General features: G+C 46.1%; 1 protein-coding gene across 2 annotated transcripts in view; it reads right to left on the minus strand.

The window, feature by feature from the left end:
• Positions 1–273: 273 nt before the first annotated feature.
• The window catches only part of galnt13 (polypeptide N-acetylgalactosaminyltransferase 13), a 36,219-nt gene continuing 18,609 nt past the window's right edge, over positions 274–17,883 (minus strand). Inside the window, exons 9-13 of one of the 2 annotated variants that reach the window (XM_076263563.1) lie at positions 12,114–12,253; positions 10,551–10,649; positions 10,299–10,433; positions 8,068–8,279; positions 2,685–2,813 (exon numbers count right to left, since the gene is read on the minus strand). In XM_076263563.1, coding sequence (XP_076119678.1) covers positions 8,094–8,279; positions 10,299–10,433; positions 10,551–10,649; positions 12,114–12,253 — 560 coding nt within the window. In that variant the 3' untranslated portion in view covers positions 2,685–2,813; positions 8,068–8,093. Of the gene's footprint in view, positions 2,814–8,067; positions 8,280–10,298; positions 10,434–10,550; positions 10,650–12,113; positions 12,254–17,883 lie in introns of both variants that reach the window. The other variant, XM_076263564.1, reaches the window with a different exon arrangement.

The raw sequence follows: 17,883 nt of genomic DNA on the forward strand, positions 1-17,883 counted from the left end.
GGCCTGTGGGGTCAGTGTTGTGACTGCTGTGATCAATATAGTCTTTGACTAGCCAGAGTGGATTGTGGGGCATTTAATCAGAACTAGAAAGCATCCGCTCTTCAGTAGCTGATCCCTTTGCTGATACCGGGGTCCCTTCTTCTCCTGTGGCCGTGAGTCATGCCCGGCAATGGTGCAGTGAGGTGTGTGTGTGACCTGGAGCTAATCAGCATCAGCAATGCATACTCAACCACCCCCTCTCCAGTGACCTCAATGAGTTGCCTGAGTCCTTACATTCATCAACAGTGATTTATTGTAGCTCACAGTTCAGTTTGTTAGTAGAATCCATTAGAGTATGCATGATAAATACACACTCAATCCATTCCTGTGTTGTTGTTGTTTTTTTTGCCTTACAAAAAATGTACAAACAGGTTAACATCACTTCAAGACTAATACAAAGTTACACATTTCAAAGTTGAAAGGCAATCTATGTTGCTATGTTTTGTACCATGCACTTAAAAACGCCATGAAAGTCACTCTGTGACCAACCGGTTTCATAGACGATAAATATTCACATTCCGTAGCATGGGTCAGAGTTTAGTTTTGATTGAATGTGTTCCTTCCTCTGTCATTAAGTAACAACACCCCTTTTAGTTTATTCAATTTAGTCCATTTTAATGGACTTAATCAGACTAAATTAGCTGTTCAAATTAACTACATGTAAACAATACAACTTTGATTAAATCAATCTGGTCTTCCTACATAAAGCTATCAAGAAGTGCCGATGCATGAAAACATTATGCAATGTAAAATCTTGAAAGTAGTCTGATGATATGTAAAGGGGTTTTGAAGTCAGTTTAGCTTACAGTGATAAAGTATATCCAACCAAACTGCTAATAATGACAAAATACTCTAGTGCATTTAAATATAGTAAATGTCTACACTCTAAATTTCCATAGGGCTTTCAAGTTGCATCTTAAAAAAATAATCTTTTTTTTTGTGTATGTACAGTGGTGCTCAAAAACTTTTGGTTATATTATTTACAATATGCCAACTGCATTGTATGGTTGTTAATGACAAAAATAATAAATTAAATGTACAGTAGTTTGTGTTGTAGTCAAGGCTTGTATGTCAAGGGCTGAATGACAATGATTTGTCTGTACAGGTATTCATACTGTCTTGTCATATATCTGCTTGAGGGATATCATGATGTGTTGCCTATAGATACAGTAGCATTGCTATTTTGGTGAGGCTTTCTACATTGTTACATGGACCCTTCACTTTAGCCCACCGGGTAATCAACATCTGTCATATCACTTAATCCCTACATTTCTGAAATATCAGTGTTTTTTTCATTATAAATAGGACACTTGACTATTTAGGGAAATAAGTGTTTTCTGAAAACAAACAACAGCAACGACCCAAATAAAACAGGATTAATATCAAATCTGCAAACTAAAAAAAAAAACGGATATTGGGATGCCCCATTAATAACAAAAAAACAACTAAAATTGAATTAATATCAGTTAAGCAACATATTATTGAAATGATAATAAAAAAACAGAGAGATTCAACACACGTCCCTGTGTTAAGTTGACAAAAGGATTTGCTTCCAGGTAGAATGTAGTTACTTAAACAACAATGGATAGAAACGTGTCAAGTACCTCTCCGTAGCAACAGTGGCTCCATCCACCCTTCTCAGTGGTCCACACAATGAGTTCCTATTAATGATACGATAACTCAAACTTTCCTTAAGGCAAAATCAATACACCACAAGTCAATATCTCTGCAGTAATTGAAAAGCTTCCCACACCATAACTGCCGTCTTAAACAGTGTCACTGGTGCACTAGTTTTTTCTTGCAAAGAGACATGCAGACAAGATGGCAGTTCTTCATCTGATTCTGCAAAAATTAATATCTACTTACAGGTCTAAGTCTGACAACTGGTTTCTCCAAACAGTAGTCCTCTCCTTAAAATGATGTATTTAATAGAAATAGTAAGATTTCCAATACAGGTCTGATAAGTAGAGATATGGACGAGGGAAGTCAGATGTGATATTAATTGACAGGCCCCTTGCGTGTTGTTGTACTTGCATCGGAAAGTATGTGCAGTACTGTGCAGAATGCAAGGTGATTGTATGATCTCTAGATATGGAAAAGGTTCCACAGCTAGATCTGCTGAGCACTCTGGGTAATGCAGTCTTGCTTTGGGTTTTGTCTGGAGTGGAGCAACAGTCCTGTGAGTGTCCACAGACGCTTGGGTGGTCAGCTCCTGGTGACTGAAGCACAAAGAGCTCGACTAACAGTCTCTGAGCAGGTAGGGCGGGATGAAGTCCTCATGACAACCTCTCTCTTAAATCTCAGACACACACACACACACACACACAAAAACAAAAAACTCTCCCACACAAAAATACACTCAATCACACAGATAGGCTGGTTAAGCCATGCAGTAGAGGCTGAGGGGAGAGGGTGCTTTCGCCCGTTCCTACACAGTCACAGGTCCCAGCAGCAACAGTAGCAGCACTAATGGTATCGTGTGTGTCTGTGTGTGAGTGAGTGTGTGGTTGATGTCAAGTGCCCTTTTTGGGCACGCCAAGGGCCAACAGGCTCTCTCAGGTGGGAGGGGTGCCAGCCTGGCAGGCTGGAGGTCAGAGGTTAAGGGTCGAGGGGTCATGTGGGGAGAAGGCAGCTCACGCGCTGAGGGTCATGTTCCTCAGGATCCACTGCTGTGAGCGGCTGCCGTTGCAGTCCCTCAGGGTGGGCACCATCTTGTCCTCGTCAGACGGCATGTCCAGACACTGGTTACTGTTCACGTGCAGGAGGGTCAGCCTCTGTAACGAAGGTGAAGGTAGGGTCAAGGGTCAAATGACAGCAAAACACAAACAACGGACTAGGTGTTGGACAGACATGGACAATGCAACAAATGTCCACATCGAGTCCTGCCCACATAGTAGTGTGTGTGATATTCACATGAAGCTCAACAGAGAGGCATCAGCAGAGTGATGTTGGAGGAGGGCCTTCACCACTTCACATCACTTCCATCAACAACACTGATTAAAACAACAACAACAACATTAATTCAAACAGAACTTACTTATTACTTAATATAAACGTAATTAAAGCAATGCAAACACCATATCACCCAACGCCGTAGACCAAATGATTTTACTATATCACGAACAGAGTGGAGTTGGAGCAGGGCCTTCACCACTTCACATCACTTCATCAACAACACTGATTAAAACAACAACAACAACATTAATTCAAACAGAACTTACTTATTACTTAATATAAACGTAATTAAAGCAATGCAAACAAGACATCACCCAACGCCATAGACCCAATATCACCAACACTCTTCAGATCGACAGCACCATAATGGAGAACTTGAACTTTGGTGTGTAATTCGTTCACCATCCAGTGACTGCCATCTCTGAGAAAACACAGGGAACATGAAAGCTCTTTCGAGTTTTCAAAATGGCCTTCGATGGCTTTTTGCCTGAGTGGCGTGTGCCTCTACTGAATTGAAATAGTATCAAAAGCTCTTAGGAAAGAAAAAAACAACAACACCCACAGCAACACTGTCAAACCTTGATTGTTTTTAATGGTTTCAGAGAGAGGGGAGTAATCACTCACTGTGCACGCATGAACAAGGAAATATCAAATACTTGGGGTGCGTTCACGTATTTTCACGCTCATCAAGTAAGTTGGAGACCCGTGGTAATGAGCGAGGCAGACCCCTCGAGTTTAAGGATCGGTGCTAATCACGCGAGCTGTCTGGCCATAATTAAGAGCGCCTATCAGAGCGCACTGCCTGGAGAGACACAATAGGACATGGAGCAGAATACGCCACTAATGCCTTTTAATGCGGCCTTGGCGTTCACAAGTCCTGAAGCCACTGTTGGCCTCTCGTCTCTCATTACAGATGAGACCGAGGGACAGAGAGAGTGTGTGTGTGTGTGTGTTATGGGGGTGTGAGGGGATGAGGGGGAAGGGTGGGGTGAATAAAGAGCGTGTGAACAGCGATGTTTATGCTGTTTGCTTTTGGGGCGGAAAGATCATTTTTCAGAAAAGAAAACACCACCAAGTTTTGGCGTGGTGACCGAGGGTTATGTTTAATGAGCGTGGAAAACTCAGATGCAAAAGCGAGTGGGCAGTCGCACACACACAGCACAAACACTCGCACACACACAGCACAAACACACACACTTCTATACACCTCTACATTGTCTAAGCACAAAAATGACAAAGCACCACTGCCACGGCACAGACAACTGCAGAGCGGGCAGGGCAGTCCATCACAGAGGCCTGGCCCTACACAGTGTACACAAAGCACACACACCACACACACACACCTCTGAGCTGATGTCATGTGAGCACGCAACAGGTCCTTCTGAGAGGAGCAAGGCATCTACTGTACTATGCAGTGGCTAGGAAATACGTGGACCCTGAGTCATGTTTTACAATGCATTTCAATAGCTCATTATCATAATGCTTGCTTTGTAGCCAAGCTGCTTCAGGAAACCATGAAAACACTGGGTCAAAGGCCAGCTAGCACGCTAAACACACTCATGATTACGCCTCTAATCTTAAAAACATGACATGTTCAGGCCTTGGTGTGAGCGCCTTTCATTGTAGCAATATTGACTGGAGCGGTCATTCCTGACAAAACATGTCAGAAGTGATGTATTCGCCTCAGTCCCTCTCCCATAAATCACATGGAGACACGGTCAGTGGTTTGCAAGAGACTGGGCTGTTCATGGGGGTGGGCGATTTCGGCTATTTGGATGGAGTGGTGAAATAATGACAGTGATATGCAGACGCTTCAATCCTTAGCGTCCCCATTCATTATGGATGAGTAAACGCTGCCAAAGCTATTGTGCTAGTTGTGACACCATCAAAATAAGGATGGAATATGAAGCCCCCTCGTGTAATGAGAACATGAAAAGCGTTGGGTTTTGGTCAGTGTCTAATTAGGACTCGCTTTTTTAATCCTTCCCAGGTCCCATTCTATGTCTGTGTTCCTGGACAAAGGTGGAGTACTGTGCTGTGTGTGTCTCTCTCTCTCTCTCTCTCTCTCTCTCTCTCTCTCTCTCTCACTCTCTCACTCTCTCACTCTCTCTGTGTGTGTGTGTGTGTGTGTGTGTGTACACTTGTCTGAAACCCAGCTAATTAAAAAGCGGATTGTATCTTCCATCCCCCCCGACTCCAATGAAATTGCTGATGCTGACACATGCCAGACTCTCTTTGGGTCTGTCCATACGCTATTGTAATGAAGTTAAGAGTCTGACGTACATCCACTTCACCTACTGTCGTGACCCCACACACCTGTTTGGCTTTGATGCCGCGTGGAACGTCTTACTGCGGGATACAAATTGTGTACAGGATACAAACTGCTGTAAACATTAGCTCCATATCCGCAGCAGCTATATAATAACCACAGTAATTATTTCCAAAGGGAAATAACAATGCATACGCCCGAGTCCAAACAACAATGAGTTTGAAACCGAGACCCAGCAGCAAGGCATATTCACATGAAAGAGAGCGCCACAGTGCCCAGACCAACAGCCAGGGTGTGCATTGCACGACACAAAGAGAAAGTGACTTAGTGAATAAGAGACGGAGAGAGTGGAGAAAAATAAAAAATCAAAGCGAAAAGTCCAAAAATGAGAGATGATGAGATACAGGTTAAAAACAAACAAACAAAAGCCTTGAAAGAGAATGAGAGAGAGAGAGAGAGTGGGCGTAATTGAGAGGCAGGCTCCAGACAATGAGAGAGAGGGAGAGAGAGAGACGGGGAGAGAGCATGAGTGCGTGAGAGGGAATGTGAGTGTGAGGGAGAGGAGAGAAGGAGATCTGGTTGTTTTTGTTTTGAGCGGCACATGGTGCTGCAGCTGCTGGGTTTGCGTCAACTCGGCCGCCCTCCATCTCCGCGAGGGCGTCGCCATGAAAGAGCCCGCTGACAATGAGGCGCTCACTTCAAAAGAGCTTGTAAACAAAGGCCAGCCCCGTCTCCAATCGGCCTCGGCGATAATCAACTACGAATAAATATTAAAAACTGCCTGGCGTTTCCATTCAGACGACACATCATGCCCCCCCCCCCAATCACCACTAACTGTGCACAGTGCCTCCACCGCCGCCAAATGTTCACATCAAAAAATGAAATATTTATGTAACGGAATAAATGTCAAATGAAATTTAATTTGAGGCTGGCTGGACAGGTGGTAGTAGTGGGGGTGGTGGTAAGTATGTGTGTGTGTATGTGTATGTGTGTGTGTGTGTGTGTGTGTGTGGGGGGGGGGGGTTGGGAAAAGGTCTGCTAGATAGTGAGGTACGTAAACACAGCGGCAATGGGAGCCTGTCACAGGACGGCCGTTATTGCTTTCTCTTTTACACGCCTGTGTTCCTGTCTTCCCACATTCATCTCCAAAGGTCAACGGTAATAGCTGGAAAGCAGCCGGCGACCCGCTTTATTGGCACGCTCACTTTCACCAAGCAGGACAAACCCCGGTGCCCTATAACCGCCACGGTCACGCTCCTCAGGGGAGAAAAACAAACAAATAAATAAATAAATAAACAAGACAGGCAGCTGTGATTGACATGTCGATCAATGATTTAAGCGGACTATAAACACAAAACTGCAACAAGGAGAAAATGATATTCAAACAGTTTGTCGAAATCCATCCTTAGTAAATGTTTCAATCAGAACTGATGCACCTTGACAACTAGTCAGCCAAGACTAGCCTAGAAAAACCTACTGTACTATGATTTTTTGACTACTCACACTCTACCTACTAACATTCTTAAACTGGCTGTCACAAGTGAACTATACACTGTAAAAAATGATTTGCCCTTGTGGTGCCTGGTGTTATCTTAACTTATATTATTTTGTCAAGTTGACTGTGATTCGCCACTGTTGTTCAAATAACTTAGAAATCAGTGTTATTGCCTGTAAACTAGTGGCACAGTTGATACAAAATAGTATTTGTTGCTTAGTATTAGTATTTCTACACTGTAAAAAAAGTTTTGAACAATAAGCCATAGTAAAGTCTTTTCTTAACTTACTTCAACTTATAAAAGTGAGTCATGTAATTTCAACCAAGTTTCATGAGTTAACAATGTTTCAACTTTGATTTTGAAGTGAAGTGAACTCAATAACATGTGAGCTGAACTTAACATGGTAAGTTATGTTCCTAACTACAGCAGTTAGGGATTATGGGTAAACTATTTTCTTTAATGTTTATTGTTTTCTCATTACTGTTTATTGTGACTTTTTGGGATGTGTATGACTGATGAGTAAAATTACTGTGTAAGAGATTTTCATTGTCAGGATTACCATTAAGGAGAAGACCATTACTGAAATATAGGACATTTTAGAGAGTAGACATACTTCTTCTCTGGATTCAATGCGAAATAGACTACTTTCTCAATTAGGCTCTTAGGCCGTATCCATTTACTATGAATGGATATAAAAGGTGTAGCAACTGGACTAATAATGGTAAAATGGGAGTCTATATTCACAATGCCAACAATGCACAACTAAGTTTGTGTACATATGTTCCTGCCTCCAGCACAATCAATACTTTAAGCCCTATGCACAGGATTAGTGTGTTTTGGATGGTCATCTACTTTGATGGTTTGTGGCACCAACGAATAATTACACAACAACATGACGACAACATAGCCTTTAGTTTCACTGTCACTTAGTTATGTATTTTACTTTAAGATTAAATTTCAGTAAGGATTGATATGTGATCTTTTTAAGAATGTGTTGACTGGGGCTGTAGCATTCTGGGAACAAACCTCTGCTCAAGTTAAATTAATGTTAAGTCACATTCATCAAAAATTATGTTGTGTTGACAAAGAAGCCTTAGTTGATTGAACTTGTCTGATTTAGAATATTAGTCAGATCAACATGCTATCTTTATTTGATGCAACTTCATTGCCTCATTATGATAACTTTTTATATGATTTTCAATCAACGTACAATTTCAAGGCAACCAGGTTACTCACTTTTTCCAAGTTAAAATAACAAGTAATTTTTTACAGTGTAGCTACTCCCCTACGGCTAGGCTCCCACTGTACCTGCCACTCTCTGACACAGGCAGCGGCTACAGGAAGTAGTCGGTGGGGCTGTAATAGAGCTTCCTGAAGACCTCGATCCGGCTGAAGTTGCGCAGGATCCAGGTCTGCAGTGGGCTGTCGTCGCAGTACTCCACCGTGGGGCCCCAGGTGCCGTCCTCCAAGCGACTGATGGTCAGACACGACTGTGTGATGATGTGCAGGAAAGTGTGCTTCTGCATCCGGGAGGTGAGGTGGGGGGTGAAGTAGGGAACGACACCAGCAGGCGCCACATGCAGGTGGAGTGGATGAAGAAGGGAGGGGAGGAGTCAGATGGAACATGTTGATGGTTAAATGAGATGAGACAACCAAACAAAAGTGTCAGACTAACTACTCAGAACTTGCACCAAATGGCAGTGAGGGACAATGTCCAGATAATAGTAGTGGTGGTCATCTGGTGGTGGTAATGGGTGGACCAGACAAGCCCAAAACAGTCTGACTGCGTGTCCAGACACAAACAGCACCTGTGGCTCTTGGAGCTGCCTGACTGGGCAGCTGGAGAATGGGTAATGGCTGGGGGACAAAGGGCGGCACACATGACTGACAGGTAATGGATGTGGTTGACGGGAACCTGAGGGGCGAGGCAGGGAGCGGCCCCAGACAAACGAGGCGTAAATGGGATAAAAGTGGCCGGAGCGGCATGGGTCTGGACGGAGAGGGAGGCTCTTTGTCGCCACGGCTGCCGTCTGGTGCCGCTCCCGACGCTGCTGCCGCCACAGTCACCGCCGGCTCAAAATAGTGCCTGACAGCACGAGGGCCCAGCACAAATGAGAGGCAGACATTTTTCTTCATCCACAAATAATTTAATGTCTCATGTTTCACGGAGCACAGAGCCCAACGCTGCAGCAGCATCTCTCTCCCTCCCTCTCTCTCTCCCTCTCTCTCTCCCTCTCTCTCTCACTGTCATCCCTGTCTTCTCTCTCTCTTCTGTCTCTCTCACTCTCTCTCAACCTCTCTCTCTCTCTCTCACACACACACACACACACACACACACACAAACACACTGTAACCCCCCTCTCTCTTTCTTTCTCTCTCTCTCTTTCTCTCTCTGTCTCCCATCTCACAGCACCCCCCCCCCTCTCCTTTCTCTCTCTTCTGTCTCTCACTCTCTCTCTCTCACACACACACACACACACACACAAACACACTGTAACCCCCCTCTCTCTTTCTTTCTCTCTCTTTCTCTCTGTCTCCCATCTCACAGCACCCCCCCCTCTCCTTTCTCTCTCTCTCTACTGTGTTCCCTCTCTCTGGCCTATGAATAGACCATACTGCATTAGATGGAGGAGAGAGAAGGGGGGGGGGGGCAGGTTCAGTGCCCCTGAGACAAAGATAAGAGAATCTCTGGAAGGAGACATTGCATTTTTGACATTAAAAATCATGTCCCAATAGTGCAGTCCCTCCCCAGTCCTTGTAATAAATAATCCATTATTAAAATCAACAGCTATTTCTGGACTTCTGATGCTACTTTCATGCATCTCCCTTTGCCCCACAGCCAGCTCTCATTTCTCTCAATGTCGGATTTCCAAGAATCTGCCACTGGCTCCATAGAGAATATATGTCAAGATAGAGATGCACAAACAGGCTTTCAGTCTACACTCCATTCAGGCTTACCAGCATGGTCTGTTAACGATTCGGCTGTGGGATCTATAGGTTCATGTAACAACCTTGCTAAGGGATGTAAGGTTATACAACCACGGGGACACATGGGGCTGCTCATTATACCAAACACCATACACACCATCACCGGTCAAACTAGAACGCCTACTAAAACTGACCACATAATGTCACACAGGGGTTGCACTGACACTCACAGAGCACAACTTACCTTAAAATCATACTCCCACTTGCCCACATACTGAGGCAAAGACAAGAGAGACAATCAGACGCTGGTAAGTTGGAGGGGGTCTCAAGGTTCATTCTGCACCCCAACAACAAAGACTCGAGTCTGCCTGAGGATGAGCCACAGGCACCTAGCACCACCTGGTGGCTTCAAATAGCCCTGCACCTCCACGAGTGATGCAACGACATGATATCCCAGTACAGACACTAGTCTGCAAAATTAACAACTACTACTATTCTCATTCGTTACAGACAATCCTTCAGGGTGTCATACTGAAGTATAGTAGGCCATCTTCATATTGTAGCCGTATTGCTGTAATAATATACAGCGTATGTAATATAGGAAGTCATACCTCTGCATCATAATCAAACATCTGGTTTCCCTTCATGTGGTGACACTTGAGCATGACCACTGGACCGTTGAGGCGTGAGACATCCAGACACAAGTCGTCGGTCCTGATCTCCTTATCGGCCGTGTAAGAAAACACCTGTAAAGGCGCACAAGCAGAAGAGCATTGGGTGTCAAGTTCATCGGCGACACATTTGCTGCCCAAGCTCTGTGTTGTGACTGGGACAGAGGGTCTGCTCTGCTCTGCTCTGCTCACCTGGTTTCCCCCCATGCCGTGGCAGTTGAAGAAGCCCACTTTCTCGTTCTCCTTGCGGCCCATGTTATCCACGCACTGGTTGGTCTCCACGTTTCTGATCTGGGAGCAGAAAGAGGAACAGCTCGATTGCGAGGTGGGAATCCTACTCCAAACTGGAATAGTAAGGCAAGCAGCATCTGACCACTACATTAGTCTGAAGCAGCTATAAGACATACAACCCATTGGTCTTCTCCTGTGTAGAAGGTCTCCTTGACAAATGAATGAGGAGACGGCACCTGTGCCTCACATTCAAATCTAATAATTCTTTTCAGATGAACAGATATGTAATACATAATTGAACATTCCCTGCTCAATGGAACAGACCATTCTGCGCTATTAAGAGTGTTTCACAACCGAGACAGAACGACAGCACCTATAATTGGGAGAGCCATTGTTTTGGATCTACAAATGACTGAACATAGTCATGCCATGGAGCCGAAACACGGCGAACAACTCCAACAGGTCTGTTACTTAATGAATTCCCCCTCCAATGGGCCGTTTAATATCAAGCTAATATATGCCTAAATGCCGGGCATGCCCTGTGCTTTATGCTTCAGTTATTATCTTGCATCAGCAGCATCTAAAATTGAATAATATAACAGTGTAATGGCTTCTGTGTTTGAGAGGGAATCCAGGATGAGCTGTGTGTGTGAGGTGAGGAGTGAATCATGGCCAGACATAGAGAGAATGAGAGAGAGAAAGAGAGAGAGAGGGAGGAGGAGGGAGGGAGGGAGAGATGAGAAGAAGGAGGAGAGGAGAGACTGCGGTGGCTTGCAGTGCAATGAGCAGGTTTTACTGCGGCACGTTGCAGGCTGTAAAATCGCAGCGTTTCAGCAGAATTGAACTTGGAGGGGATTACAGGCTCATTTGTCAACGCTCACTGCCCAGCGCCACTCACCAGCCCTCTGCTGTCCACCATTAATCATGGTCTCTCGCTCTCTCATCTCTCACACACGCACAATCTCTTTCTATCTCACTCTCTCATCCCTCCCTCTCCCAGACTCTCTTTACCACTCCCCCTCTCTCTCTCCCAGACTCTTTCTCTCTCTCCCTCTATCTCTCCTTGTCCTCTCTCTCTCCCATAGACTCTTTCTCTCTCTCCCTCTATCTCTCCTTGTCCTCTCTCTCTCTCTCTCACACATCCACGGTCTCCCTCTTCTCACTGAGTCTTTCAACATCACTCAAGTTTCTCATTCCCGTTGTCACTCGTAAGTCTATTACCTCTTGAGCTGCGTGCCTCTGCGTCTGCTCACAGAAGATTATTCGCTCGGCCGAGCACTGACCTTGGCTCCGAGTCCGCGGCTGAACACCTACTGCTCCACTGAAGCCCTGTGCGTGCGCGGTCGCTACACTTTGATCCTGATGAATTGTGTCTGGTGTGGCTGACAGTTATGTGTCCAACGTCCTACGTTGGGGCCATATGTGTGTGTGTGTGTGTGTGTGTGTGTGTGTATGTGTGTGTGTGTGTGTGTGTGTGTGTGTTGGGGTGTGGTGGGTTGTGGGAAGGCGGTGGTGCCGACGTACCTCTCCGAGTGAGTAGTATCTCCGGGGGATCTGGGAGTCGGGGTAGACGTTCTCCAGGTACCAGGAGAAAGGCTTGCACTGCAGGGTGTCCCTCAAGGCCTTGCGGGCCGACACGTCTCCGTAGTCCACCCGCACCACACCTTCAGGGCAAACACACAACACAGCACAACATTCGTGAAGGTTCACTTACGCTCAGGGCCTCAGCATGGCTTACACACTCACACGCACACACACACGCGCATACACACATGCACACACACATACAGACATACACACACAAACAAACAAACAAACTGAGCAGGGCCTTCACTGAGCAGTAATCTGTGATTTTTGTATGACATACAAAAAACCTTGATCTTCAGCTGCATTTACATCAGACCTATAAACACTTTTTCACTTTAAAGAGCATTTGTTAGCATGAAGCATTCCACGGCCTTAATCGAACGGAACTGTGAGAATGCATTCATACTCACCGCCTAAACAGAGCTGAACTCTGTGATTCTGCACAACGCAGACTATTTATGATTCTCCACTGCCAGGGTGCACTACGTGACTTGAATGTTTACTTATGTACCGATCCTAAGAGAGAACTGTCAGCTGAAGGGCCTCCCCAACACACAGACTGATTAGCCAAACACACACACACACCCACACCCACATAAACACACGCACACACACACCCACACACACATAAACACACGCACACACACACACACCAGGGTTTCCGTTGTCCGGTAATTACCGGACATTGGCCGGAAAAAAAATGAAATGTCCGACAAAATTAAATCTCTCCGGTCAAATTGTCCGATTGAAATTGGCTAATAATCCTGTCCCCTAACACAATCTGAATTTGAGAATAAGCCTTAATATGTAAGCCTATATTATACGTCCTCTGGCTATGTTTTTAAATGAACAGGCTCTACCGTTTGAAAAGTAAGCTAAACAACACGCCTGCTGCATTTCAAATAGGAAGCGCACGCTTAAAACGTCCATGTTAAACAACTAACAAATGAGTGAGGCGGTTCAAGCATGGCCAGGCCCAGGCAGACTAGCCTTAAAAGTTTTTTCAGAGGCCAGACGCGATGGATGATGATAAATTGGTAACGTCTGAAGCCTCAGATGTCCGGTCAACTCCACCACCACCAGATAAAAAGCAGAAGTGTCGGGCGTATCTGTCGGAATCAGTGACATTGGAAGTGAAGTTGCGGGGGGTGCGGCCGCTCCAAGACACTGTCATTCTCCGTGTACACTGGACATGCAAAGTGTTCTTTACCCAAAGCATACAGTAGGCCTATACGTTCTCTGTCTATGATCTGCAGGGTTAGGGCCTCCTCGACGAGGCGATTACTGGTCCGCGGATCATTTCTGGCACAATTAAACGGTATCATTGAACCGCAGCCGAAAGAAAAAGAAACTAAACATTTCCCAGAATAGGAAACATTTCTTAATTTATTGTTATCAAATAAAGAGGCATAGCATTAGGGGGTAGTGGTGTGAGCGCTCATTCTTGTCAGGGATGGATTCGTGCATGGGCCTACCGGGCCCAGGCCCAGGGGCCCAAGGGGTCAGGGGGCCCTGAAGCCCAAGCCTTTGCATGGAATCATTGCCTCAATATCAACAAATCAGGATGTAGGCTATGAATCTGATTAAATTTAGTATTGGCCATCCCCAAAATGCACCAGAATACAGGAAATCACATCAAACAAATTAAAAAAATTCTGGGGGAGGACCCCCAAACCCCCCCTCCCACATATACGACAATAAGTGGGGGGCCCTTAATACATCTGGGCCCAGGGGCCCGAAAGTTCATAATCCGCCCATGATTCTTGTGTGTGCGCATCTGTGTAAGTTAAACAGTCACGACTGGAGATAAAAACAACGAACGACGCGGACTCTTGCTGTCCATGAAAAGATACTGGCTAGATCTTGTTAGGCATGTTTAAGTTACTGGCTAACTTAACTAACAGGCTAATGAACATGTTGCATTCTACACAGCCTGATTATGTCATTCTTTAAGCTACATAGCCTGTCTCCAGCTTTCCTCAATTTGACTAATTAAGAAGGGATAATAGGATATTTGACCGGCATATTATCAAAATGTCCGGAAAACGAAACCTCAGCCGGTCACTTTGACACACACACACACACACACACACACACACACACACACACACACACACACACACACACACACACACACACACACACACACACACACACACACACACACACACACACACACACACACACACACACACACACACACACACACACACACACACACACACGAGTGGGCGCTGCAGGCTTGGCCTCGTCTCCAGCTGAGATCTCAGGTGGCTGCGGAGCGCCTCCACTCTTCCTCTCGGGCGCCTCCAAAACATTTGACTGTGCCACCTGTAAATGAATAATGCAGCATTTGGGGGCACCACAGCGCTCTCTCTTCTTTCTTTCCTCCCTCTCTCTCTCTCTCTCTCTCTCCCTCTCTCTATCCCTCTTTCTCTCGCTCTGTCTTTCCCCTGCCGAAAGCTATTACAGCCTTTCGCTGGGGCCAGCAGCGGGACACGGGAAGGAGCTCTCTCTCCCGCTGCAAACGGCCATTTTTCCTCCTTCATCACTCTCGCCAAGCAGCCTTGAGATGCGCTGCCTGGCAGTATCTGATAGCCAGTCATCATCCACAGTCCAGCACTGCAAGATAACGCTGCCTAATACACCTGCACAATGCACACACGCAGCACTCCCTCTGTGAGTGAGCAAAGACAGAAAGCATGCATTGAGTGAATGGATGTGGAAAGGGCTTTATACATGTGAAGTGCATGGCAGATTGCAAAGATGTAATACCTACACTGTACACTAGAGGGACCCTCTTTACCATGGAATGTTTATTGTGGGCGAACTCTTAGCAGTGTGTGCTGATGGTTATTCCGTTTTTCAGGATTGTGAACACCTGCACATCATGTCAGTGGCTTGTTGTTTTCCCCCCTGCATAAGTTCTGATGAAATCGAGTAAAAAAAATAAATAAATAAACCCAGCTGGCTCTCCTTTCAAGTCGCCCTCGAGTGCCCTCCCGTCTGTCCAGGCCATGCTGTGAGAACTGACAGGTGAGCAAATGGATTAACAGAAAGAGATCCCCCTTTCAAAAAGCTGCGAGCCAACAGCACACTAAGGGCGAGGCCAGAGCCACAAGTCTAGAATATCGGGGTAGGGGGGGGTGGGGGGGTGACCAACGTCGTTCAGAAGCTCGCAGCGGTTTGGTGGTGTTGTTTTCTAGGTTACAGGGACCAAGGTGCTGCAACCCTGCGGTGCAATATCTCCAGCTGCAATCAAACAGTGTTTTTTTTTTTTTTTTTTTTATGTGATCTGCAGTCAACCATGTGATGAGAACGCTGCGGCCAGCTCTGTCATGATCTAAGCCTGGTTATCTGCAGGAGTCCACACCACACACACACATACACACAGACACACACACACACACATACATACATACACACACACGTTTCAAATCTTGCTGTGCAACAGTGTGAGACAAAAACAACTTCTGAAGAAGCTTCATGGAGATACAGCTGCTTTTTGTTGTTTTTGTCAGTACGTGAGAGCCATGAAAAGCTAGCGCTAAAAACACCTCAAGCCTTTTGTAAACTGTATATATGCTATTAAATTAGCATCACATCAGAGAAGCAGTGCAGCTTTATTCTGAAGCCATTTGCCTGCAGTTGTTTTATTTGATAATTTGCATGACGACTGTAGGAGGAATAATCACATTAGACAGGTAATTTAATTGGCTCGACTGAAATTCCTCATTTATTTCTTAGGTGTGCTAGAACTTGCGTGGGCAAGTGTGTGTGTGTGTGTGTGTGTGTGTGTCTGTGTGTGTGTGTGTGTATTCCTTTAACTATGTGCTTGTGCTTAGGAAGAAAAATGAAGTCTCTCCCCTGTTCTGTTGATGATCCCCAACTTTAAGATGAGCTCAGTGAGTTCAGTTGCTGTGCCCCTCTGCCACCCCAATTCCACCCCATCCTTGCCCTGCACGCCCTCATCTCCACTTCCAGACACCCCGACCACTCCCTCCCCACCGCCCGCACCCCTCACCCGTCCCCACCGCCCGGACCCCTCCCCCTCCCCTCCGGGCCCCTCATCCATCAGGCTGCTACGGGTCTGTGGAGGATGGCAGGGGTGATGGTGGAGGTGGTGGTGGTGGTGCAGCACTTATAGGAACTCCCTGAGCTGCCCTCTGGCCACTCCAATTCCACAGCCTGACCAGATTAGAGCTGGGCGCCGGCACAGGATGCCCCTGCATGCCCGCACAAACACACACACACACACACACACTCACACAGACTCACACACACACACACGCACACTCATGTGCTCTGATTGGATGTGGCAGAGGTAACACAAAGAGTAATCACATTACCCCGCTTGTAGGAATAGGATGCTGGCATTCTTGTTATTTCACACACACAAACACACAGTCTCTACACTCTTTCACTCTGTGTCTCTGTCTCATTCTTTGTTGGTCTGCCTGTGTCTGTCACACACAACACACACAACACACACACACACACACACACACACACACACACACACACACACAGAGAGAGAAGGCGAGCTGTAGGCGAGTGGCCTGTAGGGACTGATGTGTGGCGCTCCCGTGAGGCCCGTGACCGGATCATAAAAGCAGCGTTTCATGAATATGTGAGCGGCAGTTCTCAACTGCTCCATCCCTTCTCTCCAAAAAGACACTTTAGTACAATGCCTGCCATGAATAAAAGATTACCTGTGATCCCCCCCCCCCCCTCCCCCCCACCACCACCACACACACCTCACCCTCCAGAAAGCTCGCCTCATTCACTTGCTCTCTCGCTGGCTCGCTATGTGTGTAAACATGACAAACAGCATTGCCCAGGTAGAGGTAGGGCCGGTACGTGCCTCACTTGCACCCACACTCTCTCATGGGCGAAAACCGTCCCGCAGGGAGTCCGCTCACATGAGCGCTGGACAGAGAGGGGGGTGGGGTGGGGTGGTGGGGGTCATTACACATCCGTCAAGCTGAGTCATGCGGCGAGAAGTGACCCACAGGCAGACCTCCACGAGAAGGAGAGAGATTTAAAAATAAATAAATGGAACTGCCCGCAAGTCTCATTTTTGTGTACAGGAGCCTCGGGAGATAAACTGCAGCAAAAATGAAAACAAACAAACAAAACATACAAAACAAACAACATGAAACAACGTGCAACGTTTCCCAGAGTTCTTGGCCACATGAGGTGAGACTGGGTAGAGGCTGCGGTGTTCACGTGCCCGGAGGTCTACGCATACACAGCATACGAGAGAGAGAGAGAGAGAGAAAGAGAGAGGAAGAGAGGGAGAGAGAGAGAGAGACAGAGAGAGAGAGAGAGAGAGAGAGACAGAGCGACAGAGAGAGTGAGAGAGGGAGAGAGAAAGAGAGAGAGCGCAATTACAGGCTCTGGCGCCTGCACCTCCACAGAAATGGCCAAACTGAAAAATCTATTTTTAAACAACGCCGCTGCATCATACTCGCCGACTGACACTCATTCACTCTCTCTCTTTATTTCTCTAGAAGACACACACACACACAGAGAAACACACATACTCACATGCACACACAGACATATGCAGACAGACACACACACACACACACACACACACACACACACAGAGAAACACACACACACAGAGAAACACACACACTCACGTGCACACACAGGCATATGCAGACACTCAATTTGCCATCACAAATTTTAACTTCTTGGC

The sequence above is a fragment of the Alosa pseudoharengus genome, unplaced genomic scaffold, assembly GCF_046254945.1.
Source record: "Alosa pseudoharengus isolate Yale_2024_CS ecotype anadromous, Long Island Sound unplaced genomic scaffold, YU_APseudo_1.1 YU_APseudo_1.1_scf_3, whole genome shotgun sequence".
Taxonomy (NCBI): Eukaryota; Metazoa; Chordata; class Actinopteri; order Clupeiformes; family Clupeidae; genus Alosa; species Alosa pseudoharengus.